This window comes from Vanellus vanellus, assembly GCF_965231255.1.
Source record: "Vanellus vanellus genome assembly, chromosome: 7".
Taxonomy (NCBI): Eukaryota; Metazoa; Chordata; class Aves; order Charadriiformes; family Charadriidae; genus Vanellus; species Vanellus vanellus.
The window spans coordinates 17,282,323-17,309,866 of NC_138912.1; the positions used below are offsets into that span (position 1 = coordinate 17,282,323).

General features: G+C 36.8%; 1 protein-coding gene across 1 annotated transcript in view; it reads left to right on the forward strand.

Moving 5' to 3' along the window:
- LOC309674401 (adhesion G protein-coupled receptor A3-like) overlaps positions 1-27,288 on the forward strand; it is a gene marked incomplete at its 5' end in the record, with an annotated part of 285,537 nt that extends 258,249 nt beyond the window's left edge. Inside the window, 2 exons of the mRNA XM_082486426.1 lie at positions 22,568-22,663; positions 25,904-27,288. Coding sequence (XP_082342552.1) covers positions 22,568-22,663; positions 25,904-27,125 — 1,318 coding nt within the window. The 3' untranslated portion in view covers positions 27,126-27,288. The remainder of the gene's footprint in view (positions 1-22,567; positions 22,664-25,903) is intronic.
- Between the last annotated feature and the right edge of the window lie 256 nt (positions 27,289-27,544).

A 27,544-nucleotide genomic window follows, 5' to 3' on the forward strand; every position in this document is an offset into this window, starting at 1 on the left:
ATTTTTAGAATGAGAAAGCTGTTTGCACATTTCGTATATTTTGAAATGTCTTAACTGCTTTCTAGAAACTGTCCTTAAACTTGCACACAGAGCAGACCTAGAAATACTTGGTGAGAAACGAAGAGGTTCAGTTGAACTGTAGTGTCTGCTAATGGATGTGTACGGGCATATATATGTGTGCGTGTGTTTGCTGTTCCGTATGAGTTTGTATATGGGCGAGTATCTGCACTTCATCTGTACTCTTACAGAGTACTGAGGGATGTCTTGGGAGTAGAGACAACAAGGATCTTCCCTGTGGGCTATGTTTATGGTGTAGCAATGACTAAGAGCCCACACCCTGATCACATGCGTGTGCAAGACACGACAGCGCTCCACTTGCATCCTCCCCCTCTCCTGTGAACGTGGCAGCAGCTCTTCACAGTCATTCCCTGGCTCATTATTTCTCTCAGCTACCTGAACGTTAATCAGTACTATCCAGCTAAACAGTAGTGAAGTATCTTTGTGACATTATGTTAAATTCTTTCACTGAAAAAAAGGACAAACCATGCTAAACTTTCACATCCAGGAAAACTCTCTCCCTCAGTTTGCGTAAATAAATCGTGTGATGAGCCTCTTGCCTCAAAGTGAGGAGATTTTACATACTTGCATGATACCACAGGGGTCATGGCATCTGCTCGGTGCTTTGCTTACAATGTTAACCCTGCTTGTCTCGGCACGAACATTTAGATGCTTGGTCTGAATTCTGACAAACTGCAAAGCAGCTCATGGGCACACATGGATCTACTGCAAAGGACTGCAGCATTTGCCTAACTGCAGGTCCCAAGAGAGCCTGGCTGGAAGTGTTGTGACTTCCATCACAAATTGATGATGTGGCAATTTTTACTGAGTAAGCTACCAATAAAGCAGGCTTTTTCCTGAATTTCACTTGGTCACAACAATGTTCATGATGTCATTGAAAACTGGCACGTGATGTTTTTGCACCATGATGGAGGTACTAAAAACATTCCAATAATAACAACTAAAGACTTCTTAGATGTAGTTTTTTAAAGGATGGTTGTGTCCTTTACCAGAGAAAAACCCTAGAATAAGAAGAACTAATGGTTTCTAATACTCCTGAAGTTGAAAGAGACTTCAGAAAATGATCTTTGTTACAATCAGGGTCTAGAAAATGTCCCCTGTCAGTTATAGCAAGTTGCCTGTAAATCATTGCAGCATAATAGCAGTGTAATGGGGGATCAAAATTTGACCAAGATAACAAATTCTCTATTAAACATCAAGTTTGCCAAAAATGTCATGTCATTTTCTTGGCCATGTTCTTTTCTGGATCTCGAGTGCGAATCGTATGAAGCGACTTAATTTCCATTCTGACAGACACAGACATTACTTGTCCCCTTGACACCAGCAGCTCTGAAATGCAGTTAAGTTCTAGTGCATTTTTCATTAGCACTGACTCTCATGAATTCATGTCGTCTTCTATCAAATAATGATTGAGAGAGAGGGAGAGAGAAAGAGGTCAGATGAAAAGCATCAATTACAATCCATTGTTTTCTTCTTTATGGTATGCCCATAAATATTAATTTTTCTAATCTTCATCCACGTAAACCCATTTTTCTTTCCCACGGTGAACATACTAAACCTCCTCTATAAAGTTTAAATTTAGGCCTGATTATCCCAAGGGATTATCTACCTTTTCCTTAAAATCTCTCTATAGTTTGTATATGTTGAAATAAAAGAGAAATGCCACGGGGCAGAATTTCTGGAAGCCCTGAGGGAGGTCTCTGTAGTTCACTATTTACTATTAGCATAGACACAGTCCTGTCACTGGAGAGTAAGTGAAAGTGATGTCCCCCTGTGAGTAAGGTTTTCAGTTTTCACCAGCTGGATGAACCATGGTACAGTAAGCCAACAGTCTCACTGAAAATCTGCTGTACCACGCTCAAGGAAGTTGGCTATAATTTAAATACTCGATTGCATCCTTTGCAATATTTTGATGTGGGCCGAGTCAGTCATTAGGAGGTTCAACTAATGTCTCTGATATTGTCCTCAGCGCTTCCTGGTTTAGTTCTTGAAAGTTAAGACTAGAAAATTGTCTTTTCCAATGTATATTTTTAGATCATTTTCAAGTTGTGTTATTAGTTCGATTCATTATTGAACAATAGAAATTTTTGCAATCCTCATATATTAGCAAGGCCGCTCACAGCCTCAATACCTTACATTCCTAAAAAGAACATGGTGTGTAACAGCTGCTTTCATACATATTATCTGCAAATCACTATTACCATGTTTCTTGTTTCAATATTTATCATATTTCCCAGGAACCAAAAAGGCCATATTGCTGAAATACCATATTTTAAATTTTTGCATTTCATAAAAATAGAACATAACAGAAGCCATGTTTTCCTTCCAGCTATTGTTTTATTCACCAAAATAAGGGTTATATTCAACATCAAAACAAGCTAGTATATTATTATATTGGATACTAAAATAATCTAAGGATAAGAGCCATTTCAAAATTTCAGTATGGTTTAATTATAGAGCTACTCTTTTGAATAATGCGGTTTTCTGAAGACAAGTTTAATAACTCTGACATTCAATGACACAGCTAATGATACAACAGTACCACCAGAAATGCTGATCTTATCAGTCAGACCTGTGTCTCATCAGCCTACCGATTCAAGCAAATTCTCAAAAAAAACCCCAAGCAACCAAACAAAAAGAATTGCAGTGCTGGGACCTTAGCCAGAATGACCAGAAAGGTCGTGCCACCTGAGGTATAAAAGCTGTTGATATTACAAGCTATTTAATATGATCACTCTTAAAAGGCTGATATATGGTGAGATGGAGTCCTGGGTTATAGCCAGAGTCACTTTATTGCTAGCTAGCAATGTAACTGAAAGATCTGCAGGGTAAAAGGGTATAAAATAGTGACAAGGGAAACATTTTCATGAATTCTTCTTATTCAATTTCAGTCTGAAGCTAAATGCGTTTCCATCAGATGGGGGAAATTTATCTTAGGTCAAAGAAAATGTTGAATTCGGCTTTGAATTAATTGTTCCCCACAAGAACATTTTCAGTAAAAACAAAATATTAAAATATTAAGGAGATTCGCAGTAGCAATATATTGTCAGTGGTACCCTTAAAAGCTGTTGCACTTTGCACAGGCCATGTAAACATTCATTGCAGACGGCATTGGATTGCCGGCGTGTGGTGTCATAGTGTGGAGGCATCAAACAAAGAGAAGCGATTAGATCTTTGCTTCTCCACCTTCAAGGTGAGTGAGTGAATTATTGTGTTAGTAAGAGCAAAGTGGTAACAGAGCCACCTGCTTTCCTTTTAGTTTCACTTCATCTGGCTTGTGAATCAAGCCTCAAACTGGAATTATTTCAAAAGTTTGTTCTCATTTGCTAGTTGGCAAAATTACTCTTCAAATCTGACCTGAATGCATTATCAAATGCTTTAAGTGAATGGTGCCTGGAACAGAGGTTCCTCTTTGATTTTATCTTATTTCAACCAAAGTAGAAAAAGGATTTTGTTACTGCCATGACTTCATAAGCTGAGGTACAGGCGAGATACACGCAATGTTGACACTTTCCCGAGTAGGAATCCAGTAATACCAAGTCTTTAAGAGATGTTGAGCTAGACAGTGAAGTTTTGTTTTCTTTGTTTAAAGACCAGTGTCTGAGCTATTTAGTATACATGAAAAGAAATGGTTTACAGTTATTCCAGTAAAAAGTATGTCAACTTATTACTTGTAAAACAGCATAGCAAGTCGCATATCAAGGCTTTCAACTGAAACTCTCCCCAGTTTTAAAGCTATTGACAAACATAGCCAAAAAAGAAAATGACGACGTCTGAGTGATACCTGGACATTTAATGAAGCAATTATGGTCTTGGGAAATTGTTAACAACATAAGTTATGGCATTTGCAAGCTTGCAAAGTTGTGAGCTTCAGGGAGACTTATAATGATTCCTATGATATTTTCAGATTTGAAAGGCTGTAACTGCAACATGCTGATCTGCAGAACTGTATTAGGTTGAATTTTCAGCTGCTTTTATCATGAGTTCACATCTAGGTATTTCCTGGAAATTCAGAATGCTTGTCGCACTATTCCTTGCCTCAACACTTTCTAGAATTCAAGCTAGTCATATACATAATTGTACAGGATAAGTTAGAGGGTAGGGTAAGCTTGATAAAATGCTCCGTGCTTTGATACGCTGCTCCAGGCAAAATGTAAAACGCTGATTGGAAATTTTACAAGTTCTAAAACTCCTTGAAGATAATATATTCAAACTCCAATGGGGGCTTTGTAGAAAACTTTATCAGATTTGAAAGAGCTAAATATTTTCTCAGATTATTCTCCTGTGTCATATAGATTAAACTTGATTATGCAAAAAGCTGTAAAGAGAAATGCATAAGAATTTCAAATTTGTCTATTGCCATAGTATGGACAAAGAACTGAACGTTGCCATCTGCATGAAATAATATTCACCACAGTTACAGAAAAGGCTATCTGACTTTTAATTGTGGATGATCGTACTCATTTATTATTAAGAAAAAATTAAAATGAATCATTTGTTTTATTTATATAAAGCCAGAGTCACATTAGATACAAATTCTTTCTTATGAAAATTGTTATGTGAGAAAGATGGAACTTAAAGCTTATTACAGGACAGCTCTCTTTAAAGTCGGTGTCTGTGTACAATCAGCTTAACTATAATGAAAACAGAGATGTTGCAAGAAAACATGAATTGGGAAGTACGTTGTGCAGACTGATGAACTGCAATGTCACAGAAACTAGAACACTGCGGGCAACCAACAAGTATAATATAGAATTATTCAATAGTCTATAATAACTGCAGCACAGTACAACTACTATGCATTTAAAATATAGCATGGCATAGGTCTTATTAGGTTATTGCATTTACCAATACATTGCCACTATTCGATAAAGTAATTTTGGCTTAAAGATATTATTAGATTCCAAGAGCAAATGTTAACAATAAAAATACGTAGGTTATCTTAAAATAAACTATCAGTAACAACCAAATATATCTTTATGCACATACAAATGCTTTTGAGCAATGATAGTTTTAAGTGCACGATTTTAACATTTCAGAATATTTTTCTTTCTTAACGAATGGAAAAGTTCAAGGAAATAAAATATATTCCTTGGACCAATAAGACTGGTGAAATCTACAGATATGTATATTAAATTAAATATGCTGCAGAATATGTAACTGTAACTGTTGTAAATTCAGCTTCAGACCTGACTCATTCCGTGTACTTCCTGCCAAATACATGTGATAATTTCTGTTTTATGCCTGTTTGAAAGGAGGGCTTAAAAGTCTTGGGAGGAAACATTGCATTAGATTAATTCACTTGGTTTTGAGTTGGAGACCATGGAAAAATACACATATATTTCTGTTGATCTCCTTGACCTTGTACATCCTAAATATTTGAAGCCTATTACTGGAAACGTGAATGATTCTTTTCTTTTCAACTTAGTCTTCATTAAGAACTCCAAAATGAGAAGACATTAAAGACAAAATCACACTTCCAATTTTATAGTAGGAATGTTTAAAGTTAGCATCCTCTTGGGGTATGACTGGGGTATTTTTAATTTGATTTTCAAAATGCTATAAAAGTAGACCAGTTTAGAACTTTGAGCAGGCTTTGGACCAATTGTAGTTGTCCTTCAACTGCTGAGGTTGTAAGTAGTGAAATAGTCTTCAGGAGGAAGGTGCATCACACATCAATGCTTCGGAGTTTTGCTTTTGCTTTTATCATCACTTTTCCTTGTAGCATAAACAGAAAAATTAATCACAGCAACTTATAATTTTAGTATTAGTATTTAGTATTGTATTTTCTCTGCTGTTTCTACTGAACACTTTAAACTTTATATTTTTCCACGGAAAAATTATTCTTCAGGTACAGACAAGGTATTGAGAATTTGCATTCTGAATTTCCTGACTATTGATCTTCTGATTTTTCAACCTTGTCTTGCACCATTATAAAGTGCTATGAGTATATGTTTTGTTTTGCAGAGGCAGTTGAACAGTTGCCTGTGCAGAACAGCATACATTGTAGATGAGAGAAACACAGTGGAATGATTGGAAGTGTAGAAACTGGGAAGTAGAGGAGTTCAAGAGGTACATCAGGAGATGAAATTTTGACTCGGGATAGAATAGGGAATCAGTGTGAAAAAGAGACAAAAAAGTGTCCAATGAAAGCTTTAAAGAAAACTAAGCAAAGGATGGTTCTTGAAACAAAGTGCTGACCAACATACGTACCTTGGGAGAACTTTAGAAAGCCTCAGAGAGATCAATCAGGCTCTAACAAAGGAAAGGAGAAGTCATGAGGATATCCGAGATGGTGATAATCTTAATAAAGGAAATGGAAAGGGGAAAACGCTGGTCTGCAGTAAGGTAAGAGACAAGCAAACTCAAATTAGGTAGAGAATTTATCATGTATTTTAAAAGTCCATGCCTATTCTTATCTATCTTCTGCAATTTCTGTTCAAACCCTACTCTCGGTATTTCTTAATGGGATAGTACATCACCTCTCTGTTGGTGAGACGCGCCCCTTGAGAGGTTCCACAGCTGAAAGGGCGGGAAAGGAAAAAGAGTATCTGTGCAGTACCATCAGAAAAATCATGCTATTTCATATTCTGTTTAAAGCTTGACTTTCTGGACTCATGTGATTTTGTTTGAGATCCTTATCCTAAACTTTTTAAAGAAAGCTTCTAACTCCTTATTTGCAATGACAGCAATAAACATGAATAAAGAAGGAAGACATGAATTCCAATCACTTGAAAGTTGTGGACCCTCACTGCTCATTATGAGTGTTAATAACATTGACAAGAGGTTTAAAATGTATTAATAAGAATATTCTCTGAAATTATTGAAGACAGGACAATAAATAAGAAGCTTAAGTTGCAGTAAGGGGTAAATAAGTTGGTATTAGGAAAAGATTTTAAGAAAAGATTTTTAAGAAAAGATGACAGTTAAAAGAGGTTACCTGGGAGGCTGTGGAAATTCTGTCATAAGCAATTTGTTAATACAGATTAGATAAACGCAAGCCAGTCATGATAGGTATTTAATGTGACCCTACCTCAGTGCTTTTGAGTAGACTAGATGACCTCTTGACATTTATTCCTGCCCTACAATTCTGTTATTCTTCAAACAAGCATTTTTCCTAACAGTATTCTCGGTTTTCAAGTCTTTATTTACTGCTGAATTCCTGCAGCCTTGTTGGTCTCGTAAGAACTTCTGTGTTTTATTATGCAAGCAAATTCTGACAGAGGAGACTTTGAAACTAATGTGTTCCAAATATGCCTTCGGTGTTTGAAATGTTATGAGTCTTGTGGAAACTGGCTGCTGATCCTCCAGGTATTTTTATTCAGGTACCACGTTACTGTATAAAACATAACAAAAAATTAGGCCAGCTTCTGCTGCGAAATGTCCACACCCACAATGGGTTTTCAGGGAATCACTGGGAGTTACATATATATAATCACAGGAAGATTTTGGGTTATAGATGGAAATCAGTGCTTATTGCTACTTACAAATAAAACTTTATGCTTATATTGGTTGAGTACTCGCTCAGATAAAGGGGTGATGCCATTGATATTGGATCACATTTGGTACTCAGGGAATCATTCAAGGCTTTAACAGTTTATCTGAAAGTTAATATTGGCCTAGGTTATCTGTGAAAGGAAGCCCAGGCCCCTGAGATACCTGACTTATTTATCTATTGATTATGAGAGATACCTAGTTATTGTTTTATCTATTGATTATGAGGTAGGAGAACTACGATTACTGAAGATAATTTGTATTTGCTTCTCGGTATTTATGAGCAAAGCCAAGAAATTGGAGATTTGAGATTTGCCCTCAAATATTCTATATGATTTTTGTGGAAAATATATGAAATGTAAGAAGTAGTTTCCTGTTCCAACATGCTTTTACCGGTAGCTATGCTTATTACGAGTAGTCACGTCAGTAGATACAGGTAATTCACCAAGAACTTTATCCACAAATTTATGCCTATAAATCTCTGAGCAGATAACAATTTGTTCAGATATAATTATTACTTTACTTTATCTCCTAGTCTTTTACTTCTGCAATCATTTGGTTTATAGGATGATTATGGAAGGTCCCGGAATTTGTGGTGTTTGCCAACTATATGATTCATTAGGAATCGGTTATAGGATATTGCTGCTTCTTCATATTAGATGAGTTTACAGTCATTTCCAGAAAAAAAAAAAACCTTTACAGACAGAGTTCGTTTCCAAGAAATACTTACCCATGCCACTTTGGAATTTGATTTCTGGGATTTACTGATGTCAGTAAAACTCGTTCTCGTGAATCAAAAAGATAAGGAACAGGAATCATGGGCAAATTACTACCACTGTTATTTTCAGAATAGCTACCCCATGCTGGCTATAATTTATATGTTAGGCATTTTGGACTATTTAATGTGGCATATCATACTCTTGTTATTGTCTCATATAAGAATGACATTAAACTTGTCTGCTCATATAAACTCTTAGTCTTCCATTAGTGATATTGAGGAAGCAACCAATGAGCTATATTCCCTCTTCACGCATTTAAGAGAGTGTTTTCCAACTAGAGAGAACACTTCTTTCTGAGGTTCTGCTATTGCCAAATCCGATAACAATTATCATACCTAGCAAAGCTAGGCAGCCTTTTGATCTAGAAAAGTTGAGCAACGAGATGCTCTTACAGTTTTGTGAAGATGGCAATGACTGCTGTTAATTCCTTTTCATATATCCTTTTTCCACATTACTAATGCAGTAACATTCTGGAAATGACATGTCATGTCTAGCTTTTAATTAATATTTCTCAATTATTATTTATTTATAAAGATAGCTCTCTTCTATCTCTGCTTGTCCTTTTCTTTCAAAGTTTCATGATCACTTCTGGCTGAGTGCTCCAAAAAACCCTGTGATTTTTTAGAAACTTACCCTTTGACCTTTTTATATATGATGAAAAAGCTTTGTTTTTGCTTCTGGTTAAAATCCAGGATAGGGATCACCAAAAATAGATTTCTGTGTATGTCAGTTTTTAAATAACAGGAAAAAGCAAATGTTCATGCCATCATCATATATATAGTATTTCCCATAGCTCAACTTAGTAAGACTAAAACCGACAACAGCAAAAACCCTCAACATTAAAGCTAAAAATTGGGGTTGACACTCATGAACTCATGCAACTGTACCTTTGTTTCTTACTTTTCAATAGGGTGAATTAAGGACAAAATGTCAACCTGAATTTTTACCCATAAATCTAAATTTCTATGGTTTTGTGGAGTCAAGTCATTAATTGAATACAGGTTGTCTGTGATTTAATAGCAGGGTTATCCATAATCATTCTTTATGTATAGCATTAAAAGGGAATGCTTTTTGCTGCCTCTAGATTAGCAGATTGAATTACATCCTATGGAATATGAAGGAGAAAGCGTTCCAGAAAGAAGCCAAAAGACTAAAACCGTGAGGGAACGTTATTTCCGTAATGCTTTAATGCTTCACTGTTACTTGTTACATTTAATAACACCTACTCTGTTAGATTTTAAGTTCTTGGCTACCTGGATATCTGTCAAGGTGATAAATTGGAAGTTGTAGAAGTGGATAACATTGCATAAATCTTAATACAAGATTTTCTCCATGAAAACAGACATGGAAAAGTAAGCTTTTTTCTTTTTGCAAACTGAAGGGTGAAACTTTTCTAAGATTCTTTAGAGGGTAGATTTCGTTTCTGCAAAAGAATAATGCAACTGTGTAGTACAAAATCATGCAAGACTGCATCTCATTCATATGGAGCTTGACCAAATTAGTTGGAACACTTACATAAGTGATGGACGTGCAACTTCTCTGATACTATAATAGATTTTATATGTAGCATAAATTTTTCTTTTGTTGCAACTATTCTTGGCTACAGTAACAGCTGTAGACATTGTTGATGGGATGTGAAGTGGGGTCTTTTTCAGCACAATCACCTGTGAATCGGTCTACTCAGAGTAGTGCATATGTTTCAGTTTACAGAGTGATAGAAACTGGAAGACCAGTAGGTCTAAAGAGCCCTTCTCTCAGTGTTGACAGCTGGTATGGATGGACCTTCATAAGACTGAAAAGATAACGCTAAATAATAAGTTAGTCATAGAATCATAAAAATAATAAGTTTGCAAAAACATCTGTAAGTCATCTAGTCATTATTACTCTCCACTCAAAGCAGATCCAACTTAAAAGCTAGCTTAGAGCCTCATCTGGTCAACTTTTGAAAATCTCCAAGGACTTTTTTTCTTCCGTACATCCTAGTTCTGTTTCCTTTTAGCTTTCATTTTGAATGGACCATGAACATAAAATGTAAGGGCTGTAACCTAGTCTGAAATAAAGCACAAAAAATCACTCTTAATCCCATTAAAAGAACCCCATGGGTTTAACAGAACATCATTGAGATTCATAGGTGCATAAAGTAAAATATACAAATATCATGTTTATAAACACAAGTAATTCTCATCAAGTTGCATATAGTGTGTCTAAACTGTTGATGGGAGAATATAAGGGATAGCAAAAGAAACTCATCATGTGGTGGCCGCCGTATTCTGTCACAGTCCATGAGGATTCTGATTCTGTTGCAATAGGACAAGGGGTTCAGTTTTAAACTGAAAGAGGGTGGATTCAAACTAGATATAAGGAAGATTTTTTTTACAATGAGGGTGGTGAAACAGTGGAAGAGGTTGCCCAGAGAGGTGGTAGATTTAGACTAGGGGTAAGGAAGAAATCCTTTACTCTGAGGGTGGTGAAACACAGGAACAAGTTGCCCAGAGAGGTGGTAGATGCCCCGTCCCTGGAAACATTCAAGGCCAAGTTGGACAAAACTCTGAGCAACCTGGTCTAGTTGAAGATGTCCCTGCTCATTGCAGGGGTTGGATTAGATGACCTTAAAAGACCACTTCTGACCCAAACTCTTCTATGATTCTATGGAAATGAAGCTGTCATTACTAAGGATTCCTAAGTGAAAAATGACAGGAAGTAATAAAATGTGCTTTAAAAAATGTTGGAATACCATCAAATTACCAAGTCACGGAGAGTAGTTATTCACAATTAATCAAATTATTATGTTTTAGATTTCTAATATTTTCTTTCTCTGTGAGTCCATTGAGGTGTAAGTAGTGGTTGCACATACTATAGATACTGTTCCAAATGTGGCCCGCTGCAAAACTGAATTATCATTCATAGTAGATGCCAACATTTTTGATACGTCTTCTTATTCTGAAAAGGAATTTAGAGTCAATATGTAGAAGTGATTAGGTAATAGATATTCAGAAAAATGTATGGTTGGAAAAAAATTAAAATGTTTCATCCTAATAGTCTGGGGCTTTTACTTGAGCTATATTTTGCAGCTTCCCATTTTAAATTCCTAGCACATAAATTTTCAGCAGCTCTGGTCTTTGTGAAGTGCAAGTTAATTCCTGAGGCAGGCACGCTATTCTGTTCTGCTGCTCCATATAAGTACTGAGATTATTTTTTTTGTTAAGTATTTGTGAAAAAAGACAATATAGGGGTAGAAATACGAAAAAAGAAAATCCTCATGTTTAACTTATACAGACACATTACACATAATTTTTTTGGGTTTTTTTTTTTTTTTTTAGATATTTCATTGTGCAGTCTTGGTAAACAAAGCAAAAGTGTAATGTCTTCTGAATCCATATGTCAAATCATTCAGGGTGTATCTTAGGATAACATCTGTGCCTTCCACTAACTTCACCCGAAACTGCTTCTGTATGGTTTAATTTATGATTGAAAGTAGTATTCTATGTGAATGAAAATCATGACTTTAAAATTTGAGGTACTAATTTTTCTTAACTCCTTAACACATGACCTGTGGTGAACACTAAAAATATTAGAACTATTCAAGAAAATTAATAAAAATATTTTAAAATAAGAACCAAAATAAAGCACAGAGTCCTTTCCTTTACTATGCACTGAATATGGACTTTAGAGGAATTCAAAACCTGCTTGCATGCTTTTCACATCAGAAACAATTCCTTTCAGGAAGCTGTTTCATCTGTTCTCTAAAAATGTGGGTTTGATTTGTCGATGACAAAAGCTTGGTAACTGGAAAGATTCAACAGAAAGGGTTTTGTGGTTTCCATGGATCTTCTGCGTAAATGCTTTTCGATTTTAAATGGCCCTCTGGGTTTGTGACTGAATACTTCTCGTAGACCAAGAAGATTTAATAATCAAAATGATATTATTTTTATTTAGTGTGTGGTTTCTTCATGTCTTAAACAAGACTGTTTGTTCTCTCACTTTGCCTGAGGATACATCTTGCTCTAGCTGTGTGATTAGATTTTAGATACATGCAGTTGAAAATAAACCCAATTACCTAAGTAGATGGAAGGTAGAAGTAAATTGTGATTAGCGCATAATTGTAAAACCAGAGATGCGGAAGCCTGAAACAGTAACTCTATTTAATTTTGGGGATGTAGCACCTAATCCTTAACAATACTTTAAAGATGGGGGGTTATCGCCTTATTGGGAAAATCCTCAGAAACACTAAGAATGCTTTAATACCTTAAAGTTTTAATATTTAAAAGCCAATAGAGCTATCTCCATGTATTATCCATACACAGACAGTAATGTCTTCTGTATTGTGGGTGGGTATTATTTAAGGATATGCATAGGATACGCTGAACAAATCTAGGTAAAGAGTTGAAATTTACCATTGTTCTGTAAACTTCATAAGAAAGCACTTTATAAGGACATATGAATATATTAAGTATGAATCTATTAATTATTAAGAATATGTATGTTACATGGTAGCCAGAACATGTATAATTTTAAAGTATTCTGAGGGTACTCTGTATAATAGTGCCCACCCAATCACTGTTATGTGACAGAAACCAGCTGATGCATTCAGCAGTTTTGCATACAATTATGTGTGAAGCTGTAATTTTCATTTTCATTGAAGAAAAGCAATTTTTTTTTGGTAGTAATGGCAGATTTCACGGGGCAACGTTGAGTTTCCTAAACACATTATTTTAATGGCCTGTATCAATCAAACAGGCTTTATAAGATGCTTGAAGTGTTTCAGGGCCAGCAGAAAAGATAAAAATGCTTTTTAGCTTGTTGGAGCTGTGCTTTCTTCCTACTATTTTCTCTCTGTAAGTAGTAATGCCAACATTTGTCATTAAAGAATCAGTAAACTCAAGTAAAAATTGTGGTATTAGTGTAAAAAAAAACAGGATATTTTTTAAAACAGTGAATTTAAGATTCCTGTTTGTCTGCTAGTTTTTGGACCATTAAAGTTTACATTTTTCACATTTTGCCTATCTGTAACGGGAAAATAGAAATTCATTCTTATTTATATTATAATCTCCTTAAGGAAAGAGTTTGTTTAAGTATGTGACTGTTGTTGAGACTTTGCCTGACTAATAACTTGGCGAGTCAACCTGAGATGGATAGAGATCATTAAGTTCCTGTAAGTTTCACACACCGAGGTGGGCAGGTGAGTAACAAAGATAAATATCTCAACATAAGGGGAGGCTGAAATGATAGAGAGCTGATAGAGAGATAACTATAGGAAAGATCTCAAGAGGGCCCTATACCTTTTTAGACACCAAAGAGAATTGTAAGGCAAAATCTGTAGGACATCAGATTTCAGTTGTTTCTGTGCCCACATAAAAGTTCAGTAGAGAAAGGTGAGATTCTTTATCACCTGCTCTCTGGAACAGGGGCTTAATGTTACATCAAAAGACACAAGGCTTGCAAAACAAATGTGCAAATTAACAATGCAGTTTTGTGGAAATTCACATCTCTGAAGTATTTCTTGTATTTTTCTCTTTCTTCTAAACGATTTCAGTTCCCTCTGGCACTGGGGGCAAAGATCTTGCCCTTCATATAAGATCATTGATTTATATAAGAGAAAAAGGAAAAGAAGATATGAATTTCAGAGAAGAGAGTTAACGTGTCCTCCCTAGAGATATTTCCCAGGAGTTCCTGTAGTCTCTTTTCATTGTCTGTTTGCACACATCTGTCTTAAATGCACAGCTGAGCAAATCTAAGAACAAGCAACCTGGGTCTACCAGTAAAGTCCCTGTCTTCATGACGCTGGCTGCTTGGTCCTGAATATCTTCTGAATCATTCTGTGCGTGTACAGCAAAAGAACAGAAAATAAAACTTATGCTTTAGAAAATGGACAGTTTCACATATTACCTATGCAACGCATGCAATCAAAATTATTCAGCTCTAACTTGGCAATGTAGCTCAGAATAAAAAATAAGGTCTCAGAATATATCTTTTTAATACAACAAATACTTTTCATACCTAAAACCAAAACTATACCAAGTAGTGAATAAATAACCTCTGAATAAACTCTCCAGAGGTTCTCTCCCGGTGAAAGCTGAAAATAGTGTATTTTCATGTGATGTTAAAATTACAAAACAAGGACTTGACTGGTCCATTTGCTTTTTCTTCTTCAGTAATTTTTAAAAATTTCGTTCTTTTTGACCAAAAAAATGTTGCCTACAAAGCAAGTAAGTGTCAAACTCAACAATGCATAAAACGCAGGAGGATTCAGGGGGCTGTGTTGGTGACTGCCATAATAAAATATGGGATTGACATAAGTTCCTTTTTAAAAATATGATTTCAAAGTTTAGTCATAGGAGAACATAGACCAGAACCCCCTGTCAGTGACTTTCACAGTTGATCCAAATTAAAATATATTTCCTCCTGCTAGTCTTTCATTTGGCTCCTTGGCAGGCTTAATGAAATATTACACCAAGTAAAACCAAAGAAACCCATATTTTCTATTTAAAATTCAAGGTGATTCTACTGACAGTCATAAAACATTGATACTAATATAATGTGAATTGAGTATTAAATATGTGACAATATAAGGGTACAGCACGTATTCTCACTATCTTTGCATGCTTTACTTTTCATTTCACTTATTATATAAAATGGCATTGTCACATATAGGCTGTTATCAGAATTTCTTGTCTTGATGAGGGTTGATAGGTTAATGGTTCTTTTCTCCCCTTTAAAAGGCAGAAGGACATCCTGATGGTAATTGACTTTCTAAAGGTGTACTGTGATGCTCGGTGAAGCAGTTGTGTTTGATTCAGTAGGCTGGAACTGCAGAATAATTTCAGCTAACAGCTCTATGCCAGAGTAGTCAAATGCCTGGAAAAATGAGGTAGCAATGAATTGCTCCGAACAAGAGTATCAGCCATTTTACTACTAGAAATTAACTGTGGAAACAGAATTGAAAGGCCTGTTGTGTTCCCTAGGGATAAAATGATTGTGCAAATAGAAAATACTCAACACACGAGTATTATTTCTCCTCCTATTATTTCTCTTCATGCATTAACGTAAACAGTTTTCCCTCTATGAGCTCCATGCTCTTTTTAAACTTTTAAAGATATAGATTCTTTGAGAAATACTAATATTTTCTTTCTCATCAACGTGCTGCTTAATATTTTACTTCTTTCCTTTAGAAGTACATTGAGCATGAATACCTCCTTACCCTGAATTACGTTATATATTCATTATGCCTGAGGAGCAGTAGAAGTCAATAGTGCTCAGCTGCAGCATGGAATGTACTGTAAGAATCACCTCTCTCTTTGATTTCCAACAGCCCCCAAGGCATTGTCCTATAAAAAAGAAAAAAACAAAAAGAGGCAAGGTCTCTCTTGCTTCTTAGATACAATGGCTCTTCACGTTGGTCTAGCTTACCAAGAGACAATACTGTTATCTCTATGCAAATGAAAACCTTCTCTTTCTTCTGAATTTTTTCTAAAGACTTTTTTGAGTTCTTGAATTCTTTTTTTATTTTTTTGGTATATGCATATTTTTTTCTTTGTCCTCTCTGGTGCCTCAGACTGTCTTACAGGGTCATGGTAAAGCAAACTGCAACTGTACTGCCGGCCTGTAAATTCCTTTTCATTCGCAAAATACCAAAGAAGATATAATGGCTACACTAGCCATGAAGAATGTTAACCAAGGAAGTTGACCAGAAATAGCTTCAGCACATCCTCTTGACACATCCGCTTGCAGGGCCTAAACTCTCACACTACCTAACTGGCAGTACATGAGGCATCATTTGACGCAGACAGAAAGGAAGAGAAGCTCAGCGTGAATATCTAGCACAGTGGGCTCACATGAGAGGGAAGTGTTTTTGAAGCTGTTTGATAGGTGAGGTTTCGTATCTTCTGACACTGAGTAATATTCCTCCCGCTTTATTGTCCAGGTCCCCATATTATGAGTCTCTAAGGGCAGATCCAGCGAAGTATTTAAACTCCTATCTCATGGTCAATTTTAACAAAAAATTCTCATTTTGTCAAATGGAGGCCTGGACATCTTACGTTGAGCAAACAAATCTGCAGAGATCTTCTTAATGGTTTTGTCATTCATCTCTGTGTTTTAGTCTCTGCCTCTAAATGGAGATTATACATATTCTCACAAGGACATTATGAAGATGAATTAATTAATGTTTGTGAAGGTCTTTATTTGCAGTAAGATCTAGAAAGAAGGAGTGTGTATATATATATATATATATATATATATATAAATGAAGGGACATATATAAAAATGTCCAGTGATCTTTGTTCCTTCTGTGCTGAGTGAATGAAATGTTTTATGGAAAAAAATGAACTGTGAAGAGGCAGTTAAAAAGAATAAAAATATTGCCACATAAACGTGCTAAATAGAGTTTTCACACAACGCTTAATTCTGCTGTTATTTACCTTCTAGAGGTTGACTTGCAATATTAAGGTTTACTGTAGCATTATTAGTAGATTGTTGGGGGTGGGGTGTGTTAGTGTATTCTCCATGTTTATATTCTACTTTGCAGCCAGGGAAAAAGTGCTCAAGAAATATAGGCTATTTCTCTTCAGCAAGGCCGTGAAGCAAAACTAACACGGTATTTGTAAATATGTTCATAAGTCAAGACTCTCTGGGAACAGGATTCAAAATAACAATTTGATTTTTTTAAATGAAAAGTATATTTTCAAAATCCTATCATTTCTACAAAGTCTTTTTTTCATTTTATCAAAATTCCCAGGAAAAAGGACCATGAAATGATGTGATGCCTGAAAAATTCAGGAAGAATAATTTGAAAATCAGGCTCATAAATTCAGCTTTCTACAGAGCAGCTACTTATCTGTCTGTCTGCCTGCGGGTACTTGAACTGTGGCATCTGGTTAGCTCAGAAGTTAATGACCATTTTCTGTATGGATTACTTTCACAAAGATGTTAAAATCTAATCCCAGCTCAAGGAAAAATAAAGGGGAAAGTCATCTTGCTGTGGCTCCTCTTTATTTTCATGTTTATTTCACAAGTGGCTAATAGATTGACATCTCTTCCTATAGGAACTGTACCCTAGAAGTAAGTAGAGCTAAACAGATAAATCTTTTTTTGTACTGAGGAAAAGGAAGGAACTAAATGTTTCACTGGTATCTTTATATATCTAACATGTACCTTTCTACACTTGCGCATGCAGAGAGGAATACTTTTAAATATACATACATTTTAATCAAGTCATGTCTGCAATAAAGACTGTTTGAAGCTATTAAATCACTTCCTGATACATGGCCATTTTGCCAACCTCTGCAGAAAAAAAAACTTAAAATCAGTCTTGCATTATACCCACAAAGCCAAGGTCTGCTCCCTTTGGAAGAATTCATTCCAGAGTCAAGGTTCTTAATCTGGAAACAATTTTTGGCTAGAGAATAGCCAGACACTCAGGCAAGAAATTAATCACTGGGTAGAACTCTCCTTTTACTTGCTGACTTACTGAGTAATATTTATGGAAATCAACTTAGAAGAATATACTGTATGTTAAGTTAGCAGAACGGATGCTGCCTGCAGGCTATTGCAGTCATTCTTGATGACATTATCCTGTTTCTATCAGATTGGCTATGTAGCTCCCAGTATTTTGTGGTAGGGTTTGCCTTACAAAGAGGAGTTCTTGCTGAAAGGAAGCTGGAAAACAGTAAGCCATGATGTCAACAGAGGGACATCACCTCAAGCTGTGTCTGCTGCGCTGTTGGGGGTTTTTTGTGTTTATGTCAGTGCATGTAACAAAAAATATTGTACGTACTGGTCTCAGGCAGCTGCAGCAGGAACTCAGGGGTTCCCTCTAATGTTCAATGAGTGTGATTCCTCCCCCCACAAACTACTGCACATCATTTCAGCGTGTCAGCATAGCCTGGTTTTCGGGCCGTAGGTGTTGCCTACACTGCAGCTAAGAGGTGCGAGTGCAGCATGCTGAGGCCTACCAGGCTAGCTTTAATCTAATTAGCTTGGATAACAATATTAGTAAAGACGTGATAGAATGAGCATCAGTAAATAAATATATTCTGATGTGAAAGCCTGCTAGCGATCATCAGGACATCCCTGGATGGCCAGCAACAACAATATACAAATTTTAAAAACTCTTCCCAAGGGCTATTGAAACAACAGCTTGGCAATTGCTTCAAAGCCCCAAATCATCCCACAGATGGTTTACAGTTTTCCCTGTAAAACGATTTTAAAAGATTGTGTAAATTAACTGCTCGTCAAGATCAAATCTTAGCTGGAAAAAAAAAAATTAATTTCCTCCCTGTGGCTTCCCAGTCTTTAAAGATTTGCATGCATGGCTATCTTGACTCCAGCCAAACCCTCTGTGTTCACTGGCTTCATCAGAACGGTCACATCTGTCAGAGCAGGGCTCTTCTGTCTTCTTAACGCTACCTACAGAGTTTCATTGTTGGTAGCCTGAGTATCATCGTTTGCATTCTTGAATGGTAGAAGAGTAACTCGAGTAGATGAAACTGGCCCTGGGTCCTGAGTTACCGCATGTTCTGTTGTGGAGAGGAGACAGCCCACTGGCTTGATGAGAAAAGTTAGAAAATTAACTCAGAAGTAGAAAAGGTAATAGGAAGACAAAAGCTCGTTACTGAACCAAAAGATATAGACCTTTAAAACCGAAAGATCGTCATGAGACAAAGAAGTAAATGTAAGTTAGGCAAACAGTGTAAGAAAAAGATTGATAGTTATTTTCAAAACAAGAAAACGTTCTTGGGGGGCGGAAGATGGTTGAAAGGCATGTACTTGCTCAGTCTGCAAGGTTCATCTTTCCGGTACTGCTTTGTTATATTGTCCTGTGAATGAGCATTACTAGACAGTAGCATTACCCCTTACTTTTGCCCTTGTATGGCTGAAAGACACTGAAAGTTGGCAGCAGCAGCCAACAGAACCCAGCATCTACCCAGTTACAGCGCTTGGTACCGCTTTAACTGGTCTGGACAGTCTGCTCTTAGTGAATACTGGGAGGGAACCACCCTAACCAGGGGATCCTAGAGATAAGATTATATTCGTCTTGCTCCCTCTTAAATTCACAGAGAGGCAATCGTGTTTCTTGGGCTTGGAGACAAAGTCCTGGATGCCGTGATTTGCAAAGTCCCTTCATTTACAGTAATAGAGAAGTGCCTTGTGTTTAAACATAGGATGGGAATTAAGAAGTCTCGTTCTGAAACAGATTTTCTGCATGACCTTGAACACTTAATCTCTCCTTGCTTGTTTTCTCATCTGTACGACAGGGATAGGAATGTTTATCGACCACACAGGGGGCTGTAAGACTAAATTAATTAATGTTATAAAGCACTTTGATTCTCTTACATAAAAGGTCTTCTAGAAGTATGAAGCATAGCTATTTATTATCTGCATTTTCTTCACTTTTTATTCATGCCCTATCAATTCTACTTCAGCGTTTTCTTCAAAATTATTTACCTTAATCATCTCATCTGAGTGAAAAAGAAGAAATTGACAAAAACTAATGATTGCATAGAAACTAATGTTTGGAAAGACTGATCTTAATTTCTTAATTTTAAGTGTACTGCCTCACAACTAACACATATATGGATCTTCTTGAACAATGTTTCTTCTCTTTGGTGACTTTCCAGTGTGGTCTTTTCTTCCTTATATGCTGTTTAAGGTGTCCATGAGCTCACACAAATGGGCAAAAGTATGCATTCCTACTCTTACAATTTAACTTCCATTTCTTCGATTATATTTTCTCTTCATTCTACTTCAATCCTATTCCTCTCTTGCTGTCTTTTCTTCTATTTGGCAGACCTTCTTTCCCTTCATCCTTCAAGAATCTCGAATCCACCAATGACCAATCATTTGTATACACTGTCGCTTCTATTTGCTGGTTTACTTTTTTGGTTTTTTTCAATGAGACAAGGCAGGCAGTGTGCTGTGCTGGGTATCAGTACAGTGCACCTCGGGTGCACTGAAACCATTTGACTTCACCTTATGTCATTTCTAGAATGTATTTTCTTTCTCTTAGCAACGAGCAGGACTGGAATTTGGCTCGATTTTGCCACATTTCTGAAGCACTGTGTAGCTTAGTGCTTCCAGAACATCTGATGCTGCTGTTGTGGTGTTCAGCAGCCTGCTGAAAGTGTGAGATGTGAATTAGATTACCTAACACCCAAATACTGGCTTGTCTGAGATGTTAGATAAGGATATGATTTAAATGTATGTATCCAATCTGTAAAAAGTGGCAACGCTGCAAAAAATGAAATTGTAGGTTGCATTGTAGGTAAATTCTATGGTGTAATCACTTCAGATGAGTTTGAAGTGCAGTTTCCTATACTTGCTTCTGTATTCCTATTTTTCTGCTCCTTACTATTTCATAGATAATTTGGGATTAACTTTTCTATGCCTCATTGCTTACCCTAGTCGTTTCCTGAATTTCAAAAATGTCATTGAACATGTCTTTGTTAAAAATAATAATAAGCTATTAAGCTAGCTTATTCAACATGCTCAAGTCAAAAGATATGTACCATCATTAAACTGCAGTGAATGAATGGATTTTGTAAGGAGGCAGCTTGTTCATTGGAATTTGTTGAGCTCTACAGAATAAGTTTGAAGAAAAAAATATATACTTAATGACTTTGAAGTTATAAAATCTGAAGGGGTTTTTTATGAATGTGAAGCATGATTTTCTCTTCTCTGTTTACAGCCTAGACCATTAGGACAAAGACTGGCTGTAAATGTTAACACAAAATTATCTGAGGCCTGACCTCTAATTCTGCTTCAGAAGGAGGTGGGGAAATGAGGTTAAGAAATTATTACACTAATTCTGGGTTTGATTTAAATGCTGATTTATTTAATCTTACTATAACTCTGTAAAAATCCTGCCTTGCAATGGCTGTGAAATTTCCCAGTATTTATAACACATTATAGAAAACTAGTGGCCAGATTCTGGTCGCAATGTGTCCCACACGTTATCAAGTTCCTCTTAGTCCTGATGGACAACATAATAGCAGTGACTGGAAGCGTCTGCATCCCCGTGTACTCTGTTTCCTGCACCAGAGGAGTGGCTTGAAAAGAAACTAATTTTGTCTACTGGCAGAAGGGCATTGGTTAAACCAGGAAATGAGTCAGGATGTTTAGAGAATCAGCCGAGCTTCTATAGGTGCGGTTGAACATTTTCCCCTTTGTCACTGAGCAGCATTCCTTCCAGCTGTAGCCTCACATGCACAGGGCCGGTGCTCTCCACCTCAGAGACCGCAGGGGTGGAAGTGCTGTGCTCCATGCATAATTTTGTGTTTTGCTTATATAAATGGAAAATGTGATGACGGTTTATTTTGCTGAGTTTGGACATAGGAATGCAGGATGCCAACTTCAGTGAGACATCCCCTAGGACTTTAATGTAGCCTGATGATCATACATTTTGAATGACTGCTGCTTCCAAGTGGTTCAATGGCATTTAACCAGTTAAAGGGGTGTGAAACTATATGCATTCAGTCTTGGGATACAAGTCTTTACAGAAAGACGCTTACGTTAACACTCCTCTTGGATATTTATGAGATCATGCTGAAGTCTTAGAGGCCCTCACATTTTAATGCATTTGCAAGGCTGCGTATTGAATGAGTGAAGAAAAGTGTGGTATATGCAAAGGGATGTTTAATCCTCCTGATTTCTCCAGGTTGCTGCTCTGTGCAGAAGAAAAACATTTTGCTAAGTGGACTGCCCCTTTTTGCTTTGCCAAACTGAATTCCATTTCTTTTGTCATCCAGGAGTTAGGAAAATGTTTCTGTGATTTCTCTGAACTTCCTTGGGAACGTTTTCAGGTTAAAGTGAATACGGCTGCTTCGTCTGAATATTTTTAATTTATAATGCTTACCTATTTAATAACTATTAAATATAAATATCTAGGTGAGTGGAATAACTTTATTTGGGATGTAGGTTCTTTCATTAGACAAAGTTTTGTTCTTCATGGGACTGCGATAGCAACTACATTTACTAAAGACTTAGTCAAGAGATTGTTAAAAGTGGGTCCATGTAAACATTAAATATTAAGCTGTTTGCTTCATGAAGTACAGTGTTTATCGTGGCAATACTTCATTCTTTGCTTTTCTGGTTTTAAGGACATGTTTAATGTTTCAGCAATACTGTATACTGAAGATACTTCGAGAAGGTACAATTATTTAAAAAGCAGTATCCGACTACAAGTAAGGCAAATTAAAATATCGGTTATTATCTCTCAACAGATTTTACCTGATTAGTGGTGGAGTTCCTTTTATTATATGTGGGATTACAGCAGCAACCAATATCAATAATTATGGGATTGAAGGCAATGCACCATAGTAAGTATAAACTATTATCATAAAACTTTTAAGGAAAACATACTCTTTTTCTTATGCCGATAAATGTAACTGACTTCATAAAGGGTACAGACATGCCATTTGGGGTGACGTTTATTATGAAATTTTATTAAATAATAGCTATGAAAGAGCAGTGTCTTAATCTGGGGTTTGCTGCTTCACCTCTACTGATTTGACTCCATTACGGTCAATAGAATCACTTTTCATTTACAGAATTACTCTTCATTTACATCTGAATGGATGGAAAGGACTTTAAAAATACCTAATGGATAGCATATTTAATGGAGCTACTTATTAATTAAATACTTTCAGTTCATTATCTACCTTGATTTTACATCCTTCGGGTGACTTATTTAAAGTAATTAACAAATAATTATGTGAAAAAGGACAGTAAAAATCCCTCCTCCCCTTCCTCCACCCCCGTGCCTCCCTTAAAAACCAATTATTTGGGATTTTAACCACCTAGAAATGTTCCAGTCACAATGTCTTGCAATCCTGACATAGCCCTCTGGTGTACTAGCGTGTTAGTGGTCAGTATACCTCCACGAGCTGTCCAGGCATCACATTGTTATTAAGTCTTGGCATGAAACATGAGATATCAATAAAGTACAGTAAGTCTTTCCATAAAAGTGTAACAGAAAATGAATCAGACTGCAAAGTTAAATACATTCTGTGTAAATGACCAGCATGGCAATGACTGGCCCACTAATGGATATATTAGTACTCTGCCAGCACTAGTCCTCCAGAGGGCATCACTCTTAGTAACTTCTTTGGGCATCTATTGTAATACATTTGAAACTAGTTATGTTCTGGGTAAGAAAAGTGGAAACAAAAGAGGATGGTTTGTAAGTGAGCGTTTGGCTCCTTAAAGGCATTTTTATAGGTAATTGAAATTTAAATTCTGGTAATAAATTAGTACATACCATGGCTAACTGTTTGCTCTGCCTAGGGCCTAACTCATATTCATATATTTATTCAAAGTTACCCAATTAGACAATCACTTATAATCAACAGTGTATCAAAAGACTCAATTATTTATGTTCATAAATGTGAGACGTTTTTCATTTTGGCACAGTTACAGAGGTTATACTTCTTTAATCACGTTAATCATAGCCAATCAATACCTGGTACCACAGTCTGTACAAAAAACAAGGCGCAGGTGAGGGATGGTTATAAGACTGAGTCAAAAGACAGCTTCTAATTCAACAACAGCAGAGTGACTTATATGCCTTATTCATTTTTAATAGTATTAGTACAGTAAATGTAGATGCACAAACTTGAAATTTTTTTTACGGAACTGATTTTTTAAGTGATCCAAAATGAGATTCCACTTGAAGTAAGAGCATCCCAAGAGACTGTTCCACCAGGGAGCATTCCATTCTCCACTTTGCATCAAATATGCAGCATTCAAATGTACTTCAAGTATTCACGTAGCTTTGTGCTCTCTGCTTATCTAATTAAATATAGGTGGTAACTTACCTATCTTTTCACAGATATCTTTTAGGGAATCTTTTCATGTGCATGTCCGACAGCAAAATATATACTCCTTGGAGTGTGTCTCAGTTCGTTAATAAATGTGTGTAAGTTTTTGTTTAAGGTTCAGATTTTAAAAATTTAAAGAAGTCATTCTGCAGTTTCTTGTGATAAATACCCAGTGGGGCTGCCTCGTTTTAGCTGAGAGGTTCTCAGCCTAGGAGAAAAATTCTATCATCTGGCCTTTTTATAGTAAGTAGTAGACGATTCCTGGCTTGGCAAGAATGTGATATCGGAGAAGGTTCTTCGCTGTATTGGAGGGACTGCAACCAATCACACATGCCTAAATGAGTATGAAGTGTCACACAGTGTCGCTTTTAAAGCTGGGATGGATCATGACGGATCACCTGGTCTGTCTTTCTGACCCAGTGGGAAATTAGCTACATCCAAACCATTCCTGACAGTTATTTTTCTGAAGTGCTTTAAATGCTCTGATAATGGATAGACCACACTTTATTCCAACGGCTTATTATCCTAATTGTCCTAACAGCTAGGAAACTTTTTGAAAAATCTAATTTAAATCTTTTTCGCTGCAGTTTAAGCCGATTACTTCTTGTCCTAGTCCAACAGATAAGGAAAGTAACTTATTCCTCTTTCCAGAAATCCATTCAATAGAGTATAAGAACCTAATAACGTCTGTACTAGCTTACACCGCCAGCTCAGTTCCCTCTCCGAAACCGTGGCTAAAAGCAGATCATAGAGAAGAGTGAAAACTAGGCAAATACTTCTTCTCCCCCTGACCCAAGTTCTCCCAGTTTCCGTCTGGGATTTCATTAGCCAGAAGTGTTTTCTTCCCCCATGTTTATTTGATTAGATCATTCATCCTCAGGACAGTCCTGTTAGACTGTTACTAAATTATGCAGCTGACTGAGGCTTACTCAGCTCATACCGGCCTGTGAACTACTGTAAGCTGCTCTAAAACAGTTATGGTTATATTATTTAAAGCCTAGCAAATAATGATGCAGATCCACGCTGCAATAATATTATGCTACCGGTGTATCACAAAGAGACCATCAATTTCCTTCATTTTTCTGAGGACATTCAAAGTGATGTAAATTAACTCCCAGGAATTTCAGAAACAGTGGAGAATTCGGAAACGGCATATATCTTTCGGGTCTGCTCACTGTAGAAAGTGGTGACTGTTCAACTGGAAGTCTTTTTTCAGACTCTGTTATTACTCAGGCTGTTCTCTAACCTTGGCAACAAGAAAATTTTGTAAAAACAATCTTCAGGCTTAAGAGTTTGTATCAACGTTCATTGATACAAACCATTGAAATCTGTACATTTCTATTGCTCACACAGATTGTATAAACTATGCCTCATTTGCTTTTTAATCAAAGTATTAGCGCTGACATTTTTAATAGTAGAAAAAAGGGTAGACATAAACGGTCTTATACTTCACTGCAATTCCAGACTCTAGACTGACCTACATTTCTTGGAAATTTTCAGCTTTAATATCCTGTAAATTATACTAGACATTTTATTCAGTTAAAAAATATGAAAGCGATGCCTCAGCTTAATTGATATTGAAGACACGCTCCCTTTCTCCACAACGACCCTATCTGAACTTCTGAGACACTGTTGGCTCACACAAGTTAGTCAGAAAGCCCAGTTTCACATCAGTCGGTTGCCATCCCATCTAATGCGGGCTCTAGAATGTTCTTGACTCTCTTTTGTTGTTGTTTTCAGCTGCTGGATGGCATGGGAGCCTAGCCTCGGTGCTTTTTATGGGCCAGTAGCATTCATTGTGCTCGTCACCTGTGTTTACTTTCTTTGCACGTACGTGCAACTGAAGCGCCATCCTGAACGCAAGTATGAGCTAAAGGAAAAGACAGAAGATCCACAGAGAATGCCAAGTACTGAGGTGGGCCATGGTCATATTACAGACTCTGTGTCCGTTCCCCAGGCAACCTGCTCTATGATTACTTCTTCCTTATTGGAAAATGAGCATTCATTTAAGGCTCAGCTTCGAGCCGCAGCATTCACTTTGTTCCTGTTTACTGCCACTTGGACCTTTGGAGCCCTTGCAGTATCTCAAGGTCATTTCTTGGATATGATATTTAGCTGTCTTTACGGAGCCTTCTGTGTGACCTTGGGGCTTTTCATCCTGATCCATCACTGTGCAAAGCGAGATGATGTGTGGCATTGCTGGTGGTCCTGTTGCCCATCTAAAAGAAACACCTATTCTGTCCAAGTTAACGTGCGCCCAAAGGTTAATGTCAATGGTGACACTCAAGTTCATACACCTTGTCTTCAGGAATCACCGTGTCCCAACAAATCAGCTGTGTTTAACCATCCAGCGGCCAGCCACTGCAAACTTACTAACCTACAAGCGGTTCAAAATCACGTTAACTGCCTTTCGCCTGTGACACCGTGTTGTGCAAAAATGCACTGTGATCAGCTACTCGATGATGAAGCTCACATTCATGTCCACAACGAGGGAAGCTTCAGACCCAATATGCACATTCATAGATGTCTGAAAAGCAGAACTAAGCCACGATATTTCAGTCGGCATAGGTCTGCGGGTGAAAGAGAGTATGCCTATCACATTCCTTCGAGTATCGATGGCAGCATCCACAGCTCACATACAGACAGTCCCCACAGTACGCATGATAGCCAGTCAGGTCACAGACGGGCCTGCTGCTCAAAAAGCGATCCATATCCTACTGTCAACCAGCCTGAGAGTAGCGACGCAAGTACTGTAATATATAGTTGTGCTAAAATGCCGGAAAGTGACACTGTGCACCATCCAGCTCATTTTGAAATGCACCCACGGACACAGTCATTGCCGTTTAATACGACGAATCACAACGGAATTCTCAAGGGAAACGTGCATGAAGCCATGATATACAGCTCAGATAGTACAGGAAATATCAAAACTGGCCCTTGGAAAAATGAAACTACTGTGTAGTTCGTGGGCCATCGTAATGTGTTTTTTCCCCTAAACCATCGTTAGCGTTGTTTTTACTCCAAACTAAATAAGATGACATATTTGTGTAGCTCATCAGTAAATTGTACAGCTTTGCCATCTTTATTTCCATTTTCTTAAGAAGAGTCTAAAAGAGAGAGAGAGAGCGACAGTTTTAAAGTGAAGTTATTTTTAAAAGAAAGTTATAAAATTATTCCGAAAGATAATTAGAAAATGAAGTCTAGACAATTGAATATGAGAGGCAATATCCTTTTGTTACACAGAACAACATTTCTTTAGAAAGACATCGTTTTCATTCATTGTTTTCACTTTTGTTCTGCGGTAACTTCAAACACTTTTTATAAACATATCAGCATCTTAAACTCTTACGTATTTATTTTTGTAGCAAAATGTTATTACTG